Below are 17,911 nucleotides of genomic sequence, written 5' to 3'. Positions count from 1 at the left end.
CTGTAGCTTCATAGAAAACACAAAACTGAGCACAGAAAGAAAAGTGTAGGAAAGCAATATTCTTGAAGGTTCATACAGTTTAATTTTTGTATTGAATTATATTTCAGCACTGCAATAGAAGCTTTTTTCTTTTAATTAGAAACACTGTGCTAGACCAGCCATTCTTCTGCCTATACTATGGTTTTTTGAACTCATCAGTACAGCAGAAGTTGTTTTCATATCTCTCTTTGTGCCAGCCTACACATTAATGATACATGGGGGAACACGTGTATATAATGAAAAACAACTTGCTGCGGCAAAATATTTAGATTTATAAAATTGCTTTCACACAGACTTCATTTAATATTATCAGTATCTGAGCCATCCTCCATCGAAGAACCACACTGATTACTGCAAAAGCACTCAGAGATCAGCCTGCACATTACTTACAAGCTGACCTCACTCTAATTCAGGCAATAATGAACAGCTGAGTTTATAAGATGCACAAACCCCTAAAATGCCTTTATGAATGTGGTGAATTCTATCCTCTAAGAGAAATATTCAGAAAGCAATCACACAAAGAGTAGAGGATACACTGCAGCAGCAAAGTAAATCATACTGCCTTTATCTGGGCCTTTCCTTTACACAGCATTTCTGAGTAAATCAGGAATTTTGCTCTGAGTTTCTATACAGGCGGGATCTAACCTGAACATCCTTTCACGTACCGATGTAATGGTAGCAAGTGCCTAAGCATATAAAAAGAGAATATGAAAACCTTACAGGCTTTTATAGACATCCAGCTCATACAGCCACTTCAGACAACACTTGCGACAGTCTGTTAATAGTAATTTTGCTCTCCCAATCTATGCTTTGTGAGTAGTAAGCTGCTCTATGTTCCTAACAAAGTTCCTCCTCCTTTTGCCTAATCAGCTTGCTTTTTTTTTTCCCCCTCTCCTTTCCCTTGAAATTCATGCCCTTAAACCCAAGCACACACCTCTTTTCCTTTAACAATATCCCTAACCTCAGCTACAGAAGCTACTGTCCTTTGTGGGGTTTGTTTTGTTCTGAAATAGATTTTTGGCCCTTTGCAGGGAATGCACCTGATAGGTTAATTTTTTTATGTCATTGACCAAACCATAGTCAAACTGGGCCCTGTTGGTAGGAGACAATAAAATGTCTAATGCTAAATGACTTTCCTATTAATTCACTCATTTCAGAAAACAGTAAGTCTAAAATAGGCAGGAAATAAAAGGAAACTGAATATCTTTATGTCTTAAATAGAGACAAAAGGTCAGTTTACATGAAGTCTTACATGATTTTCTTAAACATTCACTGTTTGATCTGTTTAACTTGCTTGAACTGACAAACTGGCATGCTTCCTCCCCAGAGCCTCTTGCATCCTGGAAAGGAGGGTGTTTTGACCACTTTGCCAGTGTGAGTCAAGTTATTGCCCTAATTAAAGTAATATGATGAAAAGAATAAATTATTTATTCTAATTTTCAGAGAGATTTGAGAGAAGAATGCTGAGGCAGCAAATTCAGTAGTTTCTGCAGCCCTATTTCAAGCTCAAAGCCAGCCATCTCTGTATGAATTAGAAGATATCAGCTCTAAATTCACATATTCCCTGATATTAAGGTCAGAAAACCACTGTGGTCCTCTGGCTCGTACTCTTGCATTAACTAACTCTAAAGGCTGTCATTCCACTGAAGTGGGTAGGTCAACAATGATACTGTATTTTCTGATAGCCATATGGAATTTGGAGTGTTTGGCAGAGCTGACAGAGGAAGTGCCATCCTGTTTTTTCCCTGCCCTTCTTGTGTTACGTGGTTCCTAGAGAAACTAGATATATTTTCTTGATAGGTGACTGACAGTTTTCATACTTCATAGTTGCCTGGTAGCATTCCTGCATTATTTTATACTGCTGTTTTTTCCAGAAGGCCTTCTGAATACTATTTGGGGTTTTGTTTTTTTTTTTCTTAAATATTTATTGTTTGATGCTATTATCTAAGTATGTCTTGCTTTTCAAATACCAAAGCCAAAAAATGAGCATATGATAATACATGGTAAGTACTCATTGTGACACCAGATTAGCAGAGGTCCTGCCTAAATACTATGATGCAGTGCCCTGATCAATAACAAGCAGCAGTTTATCAGTTTGAACACACAGAGTATGACTATGCACCGAGTTTTGAGAATGAACTCTCAGATGAATACATAGTGTTACACAAGCCAGTATAGCAATCAACAGAAAAAAGAACTGGCTGTTCGATACTCCACAGACAGCCATGAAATCTGATTTTATAACTCCTTTATATCACCAGAGTTGGGCATTTCACTACATAGATGTGTTCATTTTGTGGTTCATTAATAGACTTGCTATTTCATAAGGCACAGACACTAATTTTAAATAAATTTCTCCATATCCTTCAAAACTGACTTAAAACTTTAAACTACTACTAAATCTGAATTAAAATTAATTTTAAATGTCTTCATTTTTTTCCCATGGCAATAATGAAATATTACTTTAAAATTATTTAGTTTCTTATTACAAAAATAATAATCAATACATAAAACACATATTTAAAAACTATTTTCTCAGGCTGCAACAGAACTTGAAGATATTTGCTTTGTTAGTCATTACAATGTAATTTCCTCACAAGAACTGGAAGTACCAACCCCATCCGACCATCCAGACTCACATCATTCTCTATTGCATGACTTCCCCATCAGTCGTCCTTTCCTTTCTCTCTCAATTTCTTTGTTTTATTAGGTAAATTTGACAGTTTTCTCTATAACATTTTAAAAGAAAGAGAGGATCAGGGTATGTGTCGTTTCACAAAGAGCACAGTATTTGCTTTTACTCTCTGGCATTTATTGCCCATGCAGGATGCACAAGCTCCAGAAATGAAGCATGATTAGAAATGTCAACCAAAATGTCAGATTGCCCAGCTGCTGACATCTGAAGTATTTACCCACCTGCTTGCTCCAAAGCAACCATTGTTGCCTGCTCAATTAAGTCACGTTCAATGAAGCTTCTGAAATCTTCACTGTACACACTAAGGTCTGGTAGCTGGAATGTGTAGATGGGCATCTCCAAAGGAAACTGTTCATTGCTGCACTCATTTGCTACATGTGATCGAGCAAGGGAGACTATGGCTGAACTGGCATGAGAAATACCTCTGGAAAGACGCTTTTCTGTAGAGAAACCAAAGAGATACTATTAGCCTATAAAACTACATAAAAAAACCCAATCAACACCAAGTCTGGCAAATACCTGTTCATTTCACTTAGGAATTTATTCCACTTCTTGTTTGTTACCTTTTTTGGGTTATTTCCCTACTGTAAAAGAATGCTTAGTTCTTACTATGGATCCCTATGGCAAGTCACAGGAACTCCACTCTCCTTCTAGCAAAATAGATAAACAGTAAAATTGATGAGATATGAGAGACAAATATTTCTGTAAAAAATTTTTTTAATGTATCTTAAGCTTCCAAAGATGCATCGGAAGAAACATTTATGGGCAGACAGATGATAATCAATTAATGTTTTGAACTCTTAAATTAAGTTGACTTCTTGTAAATCAAAAAATCCAGCATTCTACAACCACTTCATATCGAACGTGCCATACTGTTTTAATCTCAGAACAACCTACCTGAAAGCAATTTTAACATCATTATGCTGAATTTAAGACAAACTCAGTTTTTATGGATATGTGTTTTCTAAAATCCTGACCTAAGAAACAATACATAGTTCAAAAAGAATGATGAAATTTAGAAGCCTGGTACAAAAGAATGCATTATTTTATCAGAACAACTATGAGCTAATATCTTACAATTTATTGAATTTCTCTGTGGACAAATGCTATATAAGGAACAGTGAAGGGTCATTAAAGCCAAAAAAGCATTAGAATGTCAAGAAAGGGACAAAATACTACTATTGTATCATTTCACTTCTCTATATGGCCTCAGTTCTGGTATCAGCAAATGGGTAACAGAAATACTTTCAAGTGCTTAAACCATGAATCATTCAGTCAAAACTGACAGATATAGTTTCCCTCTGTTTACTTTCTGCCCTGTACTCCTGTTTATATTTTTAAAAACTGAAATGAACATTTTGTAGCTGCCTAAAATTTACGTTCATCAAATGCTACTAGTCTTCTCTCAGAAGTTTAACATTCAGCATAAAGTTTCTTTCTGCATCTGAGAAGTGGCACTCCTTAGAACCACGGTACCACTGCCTTTCTGTGTTTCAAACAGATTGACCTCAGGTCTTCTACCGAGTTGCGCTCTCTCTAGCCATCCTTCGCAATGGGGATTATCTTAAATTAATACTAGAAAGTCTCCTGGGCATTTTACTGAGTTTTATTAGTGAGTTGACACCAGGTTTATGGAGTTTCTTGCATTTCTGAATACGCAGAAAGCTTCCTGGAGAGATTTACATGATGTTAAGTCAGATAATATTTTCATTGATTTTTCCTTGGAAATGGGTAGCTTATCATACTGGAAGCTTTTGTAAAAAACTATCTGGCACAACTTCACCTCTGTAGCTTCATAAATACTACCATAAACTAGCCTTTAGTGATCAACTCTCAAACACGTACAATGCTATATTAAAATAAAAGAAGTTCCTGTACTTCTGTGCCTTCAGAAATTAACAAAGAAGCTTACTTAAATGCAGCTGATCATTTAAGCTAACAGTGTTTTTAAAACATCTCAAAATGACTAATGGTTGTTAAAAAACTAATTTTCCTGGAGTTTGTGAATTTTTGTTTCTTTAATAGGTCAAAGGTTTTCTAATTTTAAGAGCTAAATTGCACTCCCTAAAATATCCTAAACTGGGGGGAGGGGAAGAAGGTTTGATTACAGTTGCATTTTTTTCTTCTCCCTGTACATCTCAGCTAAATCACTTTTAAACAGGGGAGCTGAAGTATAGGATAGCATCTCCATTGGACATCCTCTTGCTACCTACTCCATCACCCCTTCCCACCACAGTCCCGTCCTCACCTGTTGGCTGCATCCTTCACTCCAAGTACTTGGTCCATAACAAGACCCTTCTTTCCCTTCTCTGCTCCTCCCTGAACATCCTACTTGCTCCAGTTTCACATTTCAGTCAGAGATGGCTCTCTGATCATGAAGTTGTCAGTTATGCATTGAATTGGTAGCAAAGTTACTGTCAGTCCAGGCATTTAAAGACAGCCTTACCCCACACTACCTACTACACCCACTAAAATATCAAATGGCCACTTCAGTGTAAACTGAACAGTTTAATAATATGGATTTTTAGAGTAAGCTATATCCTAATGAGGATGAAGGGACACAGTTTTATCAACTACAGTGAGCTACTCTTCCTCCCTTTATTTGTATTCAGTGCTTTTAAGGAATCATTAAGAAGCACTACAGTTCCTTTTCTACCGATGGAAGTTATCAATTTTAAAAAAGCTTTACTGACACTCCTAAGTACTGATGCCATTTCCTGTTTAATAGGAGAGAAGAGCCAGCAGAAGGGAAGACTTTCTGTTCCTTTTAACAATTGCATAGAAAGCCATCACCAAGCTAATGCTATTACTTCCCTACATGACAAGCTGTGAGACCTGTAGATTTATTTTGGTGCAAACTACAGTTCCTTGATAAATTAATATTAAAAAAAAATGCATTCCAACAGTCTCTGAGAGAGCTAGAGATCTGAAATACAACCTATAAAGGGTCTGCAAACAAAAAAGTAAATTCTAATGCTTATCATCCTGTACTGGAAATCAACTGCTAGAGGTAGTTGACTCATTTTTCTTAAGGTTTCAATTTCTATTTGGTGGGGGATAGGAGGTCGTCCCTTCTTCTGTGGAACCTTAAAAGAACAAAATTTTAAAGCTGAAAGTTATTCATAGATTTCATACACCCTAATCACATACTGTAAGAATGCAAAGATTGAAATATGGATTTTTTAAAACCTTTTTTTGGTCTCAATAAGCATAAAAAACTATATACAATAGTGGTCTGTGATACCCTCTAATTAATTCCTTTTATATGTACCATAGGACTGCTTGGGGAGAATGCATTTCTGTACTTTAATCACACATTAAAAAAATAACTTGCAGAACTGAGGCAAAGCTCATGACAACATGTGAAATGTAGGGTCCAGCAGCAGCTCTGTGAATCCCGTCACAATGACACAGTTCACAGGCTGATGGCAAAGGACTTCCACCTCCCTGCAGACAAGCACAACTCACAAGCAGACAAGCTAGAAAGCTGCTTGTCCACAAAAGCCCTGGAGAAGAGCTCTTACCTTGAGCAATGTCATCCTGCCTTTGCAGGCAGGGTCGCTCAGCCTTCGTCACCTGGGGAGGCTGCTCTGGCTCCTGCTGCTTGTAGTATTTGCCCTCATTGAACACCTGTGGCAGGTTGGCGGTGTGTACCTGCCGGAGCTGCTCGTAGTCATTCAAAGCTGCTGTCAAGTCCCAATTTTTGCCTGCCAAATAGCAAAAGGACATTCTGCTCACATCTGTATGTGACCAGATTGATAACCTGGAAACCATCTTCATATGCACTTCAAATATAAACTTAAATCACTCTTACTTAAAGCATCAGCAAGGAAACAGAGGTTCTGTGGATAAAACATTTTACAACCACTCCTCCCTCAACAAAAACGCACAGTCGGTAAACACCTTGAAAGTACACAGCAAACGGACAAAGATAGAAATATTTTTATCTCTTCTTTCTAATTTATATTTTAGTTTTCTTTATATCATAATTGGAGAAGGCCTCAGGAGAACTCTTGTCCAACCTTCTGCTCAAAGCAGGGTCAGCTATAAGATCAGAGTTTGGTCTTTAAATCACCAAGGATGGAGACTGTACAACCTCTCTGGGCAAACTGTTCCCACGTTTGACTGTCTTCGTGGGACCTATGTCCACCCTGAACCTCTCTTGTTTCAACTTATACCCATTGCCCCTTGTCCTCCTGCCATGCACCACTGTGAAGAGCTTGGCTCCAACTCCTTGATAACCTTCTTACTGGCACTGGAAGGCTGCTGTTAGATCCCCTCAAAGGCTCCCCATTTCCAGCCTGAACAAGGCCTACTCCCTCAGTCTCACCTCACAGGACTTGTGCTCCAGCCCCCAACAACCTTTGTAGCCTTCCCCTGAACTCAATCCAATTTTTAACTGTCTTCCTTGGACTGGGAATGGGGGGCAAAATTAGACACGGTATTATAGATGTCTAATGAGCGCTGAGTAGGGAGGTATAAATCACTTCCCTCCATCTATGGCCTATGGTCCTGTTGATATAACTCAGCATATTGCTGGCATTCCTAGCTCTCAGGGTACATGGCTGGTTCATCTGCAGCTCGCTGGCTACAAAGACCTCCAGGTCTTTTTCTGCTAAGCTGCCCCCCAGCCTGTATCATTGCAGGGGGTTCTTCCTTTCCAGGTGCAGAACTCCGGTGTTCATCCTTGTTAAATTTTACCATGTTCCTGTTGGTCAATTCCCTCGCTCTGTCTAGGTTCCCCTGAATGGCAGCTCTGCCCTTGAAGACATCAACCAGTCCCCCCAGTTGGTGTCATCCGCAAACTTGAAGTTGCCTCACTAATAAAGAGTTTAAACAGGTATAGACCCTTGAGGCACAGCATTTGTTACCAGCTTCCAGCTAGAAAGCTATTCATTAACCACTACCCTCTCAGCTTGACCATCAAAACAGTTATTTGTCCATGTAGTTGTCCACCCATCCAGACTGTAACATCCTAACTTGAATATAGCAATACTGTGGGAAACAGTGTCAAAAGCCTGCAAATGTTGAGGTAAAAGGTATCCACTGCTCTCGTCTCATCCACAAATCCAGACATTTTATCATACAAGGCAATCAATGCCAGGACTTCCCTTTCTCGGATTCCGATCAAATGGCTCCAGAAACTGGCAATTTAAGATGAACATTAAATCCCACAGAATTTAACAAAATAATGAGAGGCAGTAATAATTCTCATTTGTACAGTTGTATTAATAATAAATAATAATTAGCAGCAATGATGGAAAGACATGACTGTTAAGTGTTATAACACAAAAGAGTGAGAAACTTTATCTTTCTATTCACGGAGCAGCTAGAATGCAAATGCAAAATACTTTAGATCCCTTTACCTTATGCATCAGAAAGAACTTGCGCTCTCAGAGATTTTAGAAGTCTTTTAGAAAGCAGATAATATAGGATAATGTTTTGTAACAAAACATGCAGTGAGAGGATTCAATCAGTGTGGTTCCATGTCTGTGTGAACTGCTCATGGAACCGGCCAACAGAGAATCCTCTAAAAGATTTGCTTCCAAGCTCCCACTTCATCATATTGCTATGACCAGTGGTAACAGAATGCAGGCTAATATCCAGAGATAAAGAAGTCTGTTTAGTACAGGTGGTGAAATGGTACTTGTCACTCTCAAAAAATAATAATGAAAAGAATGTTGAGATTTTTGTATGTTATTTTCGAAACAATCCTGCTAAGTTCAAATACATAGATGTCCTAGCACTCTCCAAGTACTTGTTTTTAATTGGAAAATTACAAATATTTAAATGAAAGAAAAAAGACACCACTAATTATATGCGACTTTCACAGCATTCCATGAGCACTTATTCTGGCAATTCGAAAGTAACCTGATTCTGACTAATACATGATTTATTACACCATCAAAGGTTGTCACTTTGTGTACTTTGAGAAGCTACATCACCTGAGTAGCAGTTAAATATAACTTATTTGCTTACACAAAGGAGAATACGCTAAAAATAGTACAAAGCAGTTTTATACAGATAAAAGAAAGTCTTCTACTGTTACAGTAATTTCTGTGAAGAATAAAAACCTAACTGAAGTTGGAAAAAAACCAGCACAAACAGCTGTTACCTACAGGGTTGAGCTGAACTATCTCAGGTTTTGAAGTACTGAACAAAATTGTGAAAGAAGAATTAATATCACTGAGCAAGAATGTTACATACATCCTGAGTAGTCCATAATATAAGGTACCACGTCAGTGATATGGAAGCGTTATACATATTATGCTGTAATCTTCTATTAGAAAGCCTGTAGGAGAAATTGTAAATTCAGGGAAAATTGTCAGAGATCCTAGAACAAGCACTTGAGTTACCGCCAGCATTTTTATTCTAAAAATCCCACGTAGATTGAATGGCTATAATCCAGTCAGAGCTCTGACTTAACTACATATATCATCTGAATCAAGTTGCCCAAGCCAAACATCGAAGAATCATGAGCGTGTTCCCAAGATTGATGTGATCACGTATCAATGTCTGGAGCAGGGATTGCTTTAGTTTGGTCCTGTTTTTAGGAGGCACTTAAAATATGTTTTTTAAATCTTCCTCTCACCATGAGGACAATAAAGTAGAACTTTTTTTAAAAAGTAGAAGCGACAATAAATATAATTCTAGGAAATGCAGGTTTAAACAAAAAGGTATTATCTGAGTATTGTCAATGCTACAAGTCCAGTGCTGCATGACTCCCAGCAGCAACCTGACTTTATTCAATACAGATCCTTGAGTAACAGACCTATATTAATGGAACACAGACAGCATTTCTCTAGTGTCAGGGCATTCCTTACAGGTCACTGCTCAAGATATTTTCATGTTTAAGTCCTGAAATCTAACAAAAATCACTATGCATGTGCTGTAAGTGACTGCTTACTGTATGATGGGGCTTTGATGTAGGTAATGGGAAAGCAGAAAATCAGTAGACTAACAGAAATCCCACTGTCCTTAGTTTTAGGCCAAATGCAATCAACTTATATAAAAGCTCTATCATAAAAATTACAGGCAGCCTTCAGAAACTAGGTTGACTGTGTTGCATTTAAAACTAAATTACACAGTGACTCCATGGTACAATGTAGCAACAGAACTTCTAATACAGACTTGAAACTATACACAAAATAAGATTTCTATAACTACAGGTATATTACACAGAAATATTTTATTTTCAAATCTCTCCATCTCCCTGGAGTTGTCCCCATCTCCTGAACAATTTCTTCTATGGGAAGCACCAATTCAGCACCAAAGCCTTAAACTTCAGAGAACCAACATAGGAAATGATTACTGGACTCGCTTTCCCCAAATTTGCTGGAGCCTCCAAGCATTGGAATGCAAGAAAAAAAATCAACCAAATTAGAGAATATCTAAAGTACCCTTCCATCTCCATGAAGGAGTGTTTTTGAATATTAGCCACCCTAACTGACTAGTGTGTTTTCAGCTACTCTCTGTACTGGAAACAGGTAAACTTGCCCCCTTTGCCAAGGCTTTCTCTCATTTTGGTTTATATTTTCAAAAGTAAATACAAATGACAGACCTTTTGTTTTTACCATTGCCCATAAAAAAGAGGAGAATTCATCAGTTTGGGAGGAATAAAGAAGACAATTCGTAAGTCAAAGCAGAGGAAATTGGAGACAGCAAAGAGAATTAGGGAAAAGGAAGAGAGAAAAAAACCAGAGCCATTTATAAAAGACACCATGTGAAGAAATACAAATAAGTACAAAAATTTAGTGCAGTGTAAAATAAAAAAAAAAGAAGTCAACAGATCTAATAAAAAGTGTGATGTGATTTGGACCATAGAAACGGACTGCAGTGGACAAGCTGGGAACAAATCAGAAAGGTTATTAAATTCAGAGATGCCCAGAGCAGATCATCTCAACAAAGATTTCTAGCAGTGTGACATGGCAGGTGAGAAAGTTTCAGCTGGAAGTTACTGAAGAAACTAGTGGGGTTTATGATGGTGGAGAATAGAGTTAACTCTGCCTAGCTCTCCTCCTTTAAACTTTGCATACCAAAAGCTTTTGAATTTCTAAAGCTGTATGCTATTACATTCCAAACTAAGTTTTGAAAGAAGAAAAAAACCCAAGGTATGCTGGGTCAGAAACAACAAAAAAAATTTCATATAACATTGAAATCAAACATATCCCCCCCCCCCAGGCCTCATGGGGTAGTTCCCTCCTGCCAGTCTTGCTACTTGTCCAATGAGTTTCAGCAGCCTTCTGGTTTGGAGCAGAGTGCATACAGTCCCTCTAAGTCCCTAGGAAAAGACTTAGTCTTTCTGTTATCTAAGTTCTGTTTGTATGTCTGTTCCCTGGTCTTTTCTGAAATCTCCTAGACCCTGCTCCTCACACAAGTCCCTGCTCTCACATCTTTTCATTTTCTTTAATTGTCATCTCCTGCACAGGCCCTCAACAGAAAGGAACAATCTTTCCTATCCCACAGAGGTTACAGCTGACATAGGGACTCACATGCCCTGCATTGCAAGGCTGAAGGAGAAGCAACAGGTAAGTAACCTATTTTGCATAGTTTCATCAACTAAATTAAGTCAAGTGAGACTCTTTGTTGTAATGTGAAGGACAAAAACAACACAAGACTATTTTTCAGATTGTCCGCTATTTTTTTTTTACTGTTACTTATCTGATGCACCCTACTGTTCACTGACTGCTAACTTCTTTGTTTATATGAAATATTATTGTATTTAAAAGGGTACTTCACAGACATAACAACCTTATTTCAGTACACACAATCACATCCGATGACAAGTCACTGGTAACACTGTATCAGTTAGCAACTGAATTGCTCCAAAGCAGCACTGACCCAGTGGGTTTACATGAAAGGCTTTGAGTTCCTAATGGTCAGAGAACATCAGTCAGCAAAAAGCTGGAGCAGCACAAAGCTGGTTAGGAAAGACAGGTAGTGAATCATGATCAGGATGCTGGAATCAAATTAATATACTAACTCAACAGAAAGAATACTCTTACTGAACAGTTATTTCCAGAACAGCTATATGTGCTATGTGCGTCAGCAAGTGTAAAATTTAACAGGACTGAAAGGTCTCTGCTTTAAAACCAAGTATTTCTAGTGTGGAGGAAAAACAACAAAACAAAAAAAAAAATTGCAGCTGAGTACAGAATGGAAGACGCACTCTGACTGAGGGCTGGTACTGATGTTTTAGTGTCAGAGACAGCAGACATCTACATGAAAGGGAAATTCAAAAATAAACTCAGTTACACTGTGAAGTTCCTGTCCTAAATAATAGTTGCTTGAATAACAACAGGAGGCATTGTCAGCCTGAAGAAAAACCAAAGACTTAGATAAAACAATGTATAATTTAAGAAGCCACTTATCCATTTTTGCCTTACCACCTCAAAGTGGATTAGTAAAGGGTTAAAAAAAAGATGCTGAAGAACAGCAAGAGTAGGACTCACTTCAGAAGCATTCCAGGTGATTCAGTTTAACCTGATCATCAGAGAGGACTGCTTCCCCCTGCCCCCACCTCTGCCCTATTTAGACAACCTGAGTCGTCCAAGAAGTGTTCAGAAGTAGGTTTCCCAGTGGTCTGATGCTCTGAGGCCAAGCTGACAGACATAAAATTTTCCCAGGCCTTGGTCCTGGATCCAAAAAGCCTAGCTTTCCTTAGGGTGCCTCAACTGGGGACAACACAAAAGTGCCAACAGTAGAAGAAAGGGTCAGGGGATGAGAGCCGAGTGTCCAGTGCCAGGGCTTTCTGTGGTAGGTTCACCGGACTCCAAATCCCAGGCTAGAAAGAAATTGAAGAGGAGGCAGCAATCAAGAGCATTCTCTATGCAAGAGTACTACTGCAGGATCCCCAGAGAGCATGTTCTCCCCTTGGCACACTGCTCTTCGGGCATCACATCTTTAGTTAACACTGGAGAAAGCCGCTTACTATTAAATCTAACTTTTGAGGGAGGGAAAGGTTGAGGTGACCTCATTAGGACTGACCACATTGTGATCAGAGAATACACCTCCTTCCTTCACCTTTCACAGCCCTTCCATCTTGCCTTCTTGTCCTTCTCAACCTGTGGACGCCATCCTCTCCTCAGAAAACATTTGATAAAAGAAGCCAAAGACCAAGACCCACGTTTTTATATTTAGCCTTGACTACTACTATATTCCTCTCGAGGCAAACTAGCAAGAAAACCAGCCCAGGGACAAGACTGAGAATTAGATGGACAAACTACTGAGCCAATAGGTTAGTCAGAAATTTAGAATAAAACACGGATTTTCCTCAGACTCTGCTGCCAGGAAATTGGGTGCATGCCAATGAAGAGGTCAAACCAAACCACAGTAAATGTCACAGGACAAGAAATATTCCTGTAACCGTTTTTTTGCATATCTGGATCTGCCCCAAGCTGCATGTAGGCTGCATCATCCACCGCATTGGATCCATGCACTATGTACATACACATGGTATAGCACTGTAACAAATATGTAAATATTTTACAATTACTTTTTCCTGAGTGGAACCAGAAATGTTGTACTATCAGACAGCCAAGGGTTTGTTTGCCCAGGTATTATTTTAAAACATCACCACTTTGTTGAGTTTTAAATAAAATATTGGACAGTTTAAAAAAAAAAAACCAAAACAATTCAACTATACAGTGCTTTCTACAGGAAGCTCTCTTGGAAAAGTTTCAAAGTCCTGATTTCTTTCTTTTAACAGATGTATTTCCAACTCTCTCCACATTTTAGTAAACTGGTCAGCTTGAAAGCTGAAATCTGAAAGCAGAAGAGCACTAGAAACTTGGGACTTTTGCTTTAAACCGTTTGCTTCGAGACTATCACATATGGTAATTTTTTAGATGAGAAATACACTCTGACTTCATACAGGTAGTACGATTAGCACCACTCAGGTTTTACAGTAGTTTTCATAGTGCTTAGACAGCTGCATTCACCCTTGTTTTTCTGGAGAATAAAGGTCCATCTTTTTTTTAACCTAGCCTTTCTCTAGTCAAGTCTTAAACTTGATTGTGCTGTGAGGAGAAAGTGACTTAAAGCTTTGCAGCACATGAGTAATCCTTGCTTGCTCAATGTTAAGCACATGCGTTGTCAGATCACAACTCGTACTCTCTAATAACAAAAATCAGGCACCCATTAAGCAGCCTACGCTTAGTTGTACCGATACTAGATTTTACGTTTTTCAGGCAGATAATACTCAGGCAGCAAGACCTGAGCGACATGTTATTAGTCTTTGGGTTTTTTTGCTTTTTATTGTTTTGGCTAAACCAGCGTAGCTTAGCAGGGTTGTTACAGTTAATGAATCTATTGTCTTTCACTTCTTAAATCAGATATAATGAAACTAGAGGACATTTATCATTAATTAGTAGGAATAGCAAGCATGTAACTATAAAGCACTCCCCCCTGCCAAGCTTTCAAATATCCACCTACTCCAATATGTAAAAAAGAACATTTGAAAGGTCACCAGCGATTCTTGATTTAATGATGAACAAAATGCTAGAAGGGATGCAATTTGAGATGGGGAACTAGGAAAGATCTAAATAGTAAGGACCACAACGAAGGGCAACTTGTAGCAACAACATATACACAGGACTTCAGCAAAGGAAATTTTAAAAGGAGCAGGAAATTCTGCCTAAAGCTAAACAGGACCAAAAACATGTAAGAAAAAGGATGCAGAAGGGAAAGGTTAGACAGAATTAAACAAATTATGATGCAGCCTGTGTTTACAGTTCATGAACTGCTGGTCCATATATCTAAGAAGCAGAAACAATAAAAATACTCAGTAAGAATTAATGTGGAACTTTCACAAAACCGTAAAGGAAAAAAAGAAGACAAAATGCTACACAGCTCACAGAGAAAGCAACTTGGGCAAGAGTACAGAATGATGTATTTCAGAAAATAAAAATGAGGTCTACAGAAGCACAAAAAGATGACGAAACTGAACAAGAAACTAAGCTGAAAGGAAGACAGAACGTCATTTTTCAGTGTGACAAATACAAGAAAGTAAAAAAAGGTATTTTGGTGAGATGGCAGTAAAACTAAAATGGATGCATCTTTTAGAATTTTTAACCATCCTAATCGGGTACAATATCTGCCCATCTACTTTACATTTAATGCCATTTTTGTTGTTAATGAAACTCACACTTGAATGCAATACCATTTAGAAAACATTTTTTAAAATAAGACAGAGACTACTGAAGAACCAGTACCAGCAATGTAACTTTCAAGTTTTTTGCCACCATTTCTTAAATATTTTACTATCATTGTATGTATTTTTTACCAATTAATTGGAAAAAAATTACAATCCCACTATTACTAAAGCTAATGCAAAGCATCCACAGGATAAAAAACCCTCCCTACTAAAAAAAAAATAAAAAATCAACAACGCATCCCTGCCCACAAAACAGCAAAAGTCTTGTTGGCAGACAAAACCTTTGTTTTCAGTACCATCCCAATCATTATAACTCCTTCAAATCTACTGCAGATAACATGCCTCTGTGACTCTAATACTCCATGCCAGTGTATAGAAAGGTGTTCTTGGCATAGCAGCTGTCCCACAAATACAAAGCATCAGCTGTTAGGTGGGAGGCACATCATCTCCCCTTTTAGCCCATTTAACGGAACCAGCATTTTACATGAGACTATACTGTGGATCAGTAACAAATCAATTAAACAGGCACAGGAATTTTCCGCAGGGATGCTTGATTCATGTAGTCCTTCCTCTTATGAGGGTGAAAACTACCTGTAAGGATGTACAATCCGAGATCTTTACAAATGACCAGACACAAATCCAGTATTTGGCAGGCTGTATAGCATACTTCTAAAAATAAAATCCAGGGCTTTTATTCCATCTACGTTCTTCTATGCCATCTTTCAGCTTATATTTTCAGCAGTTATGCATGTCAAAAAGTAAAACAATATGAATCTCTACATTGTTATGTCTTCCCTCCAAGAACACAGGAAAAAGTTCTTAGCTGAAAGTGTTGGCTAAAAGGCTGAGAGAAATGAGTAACAGTGTTTTACAGTTAGGTCTGAACAAGACAAGTCCTCACGATGTTTCATAGCATAAATCTAGTACAAGTGTTATCATCTTGACTCACAAGTCATCAACTTGACCCAATGGAACACAGACAATATGGGACAACATAAACATAGAAGGCAATAAGCTAACTTTCAGGTAGAGAAGAATAACCAACCTGAGCAAGGCACTGAATATCAAGACACGATCTATGAAATGGACCTGTAAGTTCAATTTGAAGACAACACAGAAAGTAACACTCCAGGCTAATGCATTTATGATGATCTCTTGCTAATCTACTGGGATTCACACTTCTGTGTAGTTTTACACTTAGATGAAATAATATCAAATAATCAGGTCCCCAAGAATTCTACATTAAGGGCTCCTCATCAACAAGGATGTGCCTAAGACAGACCAACTTATGGGCAACTGCAGCAAAAGAACAATTTTTATTCCTGGGGTTACATGGGTATTCAATTGTACAGGAGAATTCAAAAATGCCTGAAGGTTGTGAACTGATTTAGCTCTCCCAAAACAGAGGAAAGCTTTTGCAATTCTTCCTCTTCCTGTCAACCTCAACTCTGTCCTGTCTAGGTTTAAAGTTCATTTCTGTGCTCCTGATACCCTGTATATTTAGGAAATGGAAATGTTCACATTTGCCACAACAGAAATTAAAAGCTGAGCATGGTTAATGTACTTTGTCATTGACAGGAATTCTCCCTGCATACTTGTGTATCAGGGCGGATGATATTTTGTGAGATGCTGTTGGTTGAGAGAATTCATAATTCCCAATAATTATATGAAATCTTGAATTTTATTTAGGACCACATGGGAATATTGTTACCTTTACACAACTAGGGACATTGTTCAGTCATTCTAATATCTTCTCCAAATCTTTGCAGGAGGCTTTATTTAAATGTCTCAGCTGAACCTGACTAACTTTTATATTCTATCTTTTTAATGCAGCTTATGTTTATAGTTCTATGTGCTGGTGAAGTTACAATTAACTGTTCTGAACTAGAAGAGTTCTGACATTTTACCCTCACAATTTCATAGGACTTTTTGTTCCATAGGACTCTCCAAATATTTAAAATTGTGATTACAGGCACAAGGCAGAGTTATTATCTAACTAACTAACTAGCAATTCCAGCTTCAGCTGCAAAAGTTCTTTTACTTCTTCAATTTTTGCTAGCATTGATAATGCTAGGAGATCTTTTACTGGATACAAGCTATTTATTAAACCTAGGAGCTTTAGGTGACTATGCTAGAAAGGCATTTGGAGAAATGATAAGCAGCTTCTGTCTTTCAAGACTGTTGACTGATTGTTAGTTTTCACCAACATAAAATGATCCTCGTTTTGTGCCATTAGGCCAGTGCACGATGATTAATTTTTTTTTACATATATAAAAATTTAAATCCCCCATATTTTACAATCTGTTAAGATATGAAGTCTGCCATCAGCTTCTTTCCCATGTAAGGAAGTCTGTTCTTAGAAACCAACTGCTAATAAAGCAATCCACAACTTCAGCTTAAATGCAGTCACTTCTTCCTATTTCACATGAAGTAGATTAACAAATATTAACAGGAATAAGATGAGGAACTCAAGACCAGCTTTATTCCTTGTAAAAAAACTTATATGCAAAACTAGGATAAAATTAGACCAGAGGTTTTAAAACAATATTTAATTTTGGTCCATGTTCTCAAAGGAAAATAATGTAGCAAGGACATTTTAATATTTGCCTCATTTTCTGCTAGAATGCACAGTCACTCAAAGCTGAACAGACAGCTGGAAATGACAATTTTGATTTCTGTGTAACGAGACATTGGTAGCAGCTCAACTTCCTCTTCCGTTTGCCAACCCTTCCACAAGAGAACTAAAAAAGGAACTGTCTGCAGGAGAGGAGAATAGACTATTTTGGGGGAGTTAGCTTTGTACGCTCAATCACATGACAGTACTGTAAATTTCTCTCTCCCTCTCCATTAATTACACGCTTTTCTTTGAATTTTGCTTATATAGACTATTCTTTGAGGAGACATCTATCTACTGCATCTCTGTCATTTTCCATGGGGTCAGTCTCCTTTACCGCATACATTTCATGACTGTAAAGCCAACCTCCTGATTTCTGAATTAATGGCAAACTATGTATACCTCAATT

General features: G+C 37.9%; 1 protein-coding gene across 6 annotated transcripts in view; it reads right to left on the bottom strand.

Annotated features, from left to right (window-relative positions):
• The window catches only part of OTUD7A (OTU deubiquitinase 7A), a 147,118-nt gene that overhangs the window by 30,433 nt on the left and 98,774 nt on the right, over positions 1–17,911 (bottom strand). For all 6 annotated transcript variants that reach the window (XM_030015270.1, XM_030015268.1, XM_030015274.1 and 3 more), the window contains 2 exons: positions 6,259–6,441; positions 2,956–3,174 (listed from right to left, as the gene is read on the bottom strand). In XM_030015270.1, the coding sequence (XP_029871130.1) occupies positions 2,956–3,174; positions 6,259–6,441 (402 nt within the window). The remainder of the gene's footprint in view (positions 1–2,955; positions 3,175–6,258; positions 6,442–17,911) is intronic.

This window comes from Aquila chrysaetos, chromosome 5 (genome assembly GCF_900496995.4).
Source record: "Aquila chrysaetos chrysaetos chromosome 5, bAquChr1.4, whole genome shotgun sequence".
Taxonomy (NCBI): Eukaryota; Metazoa; Chordata; class Aves; order Accipitriformes; family Accipitridae; genus Aquila; species Aquila chrysaetos.
This window is presented reverse-complemented; position numbering and strand designations above follow the sequence as displayed.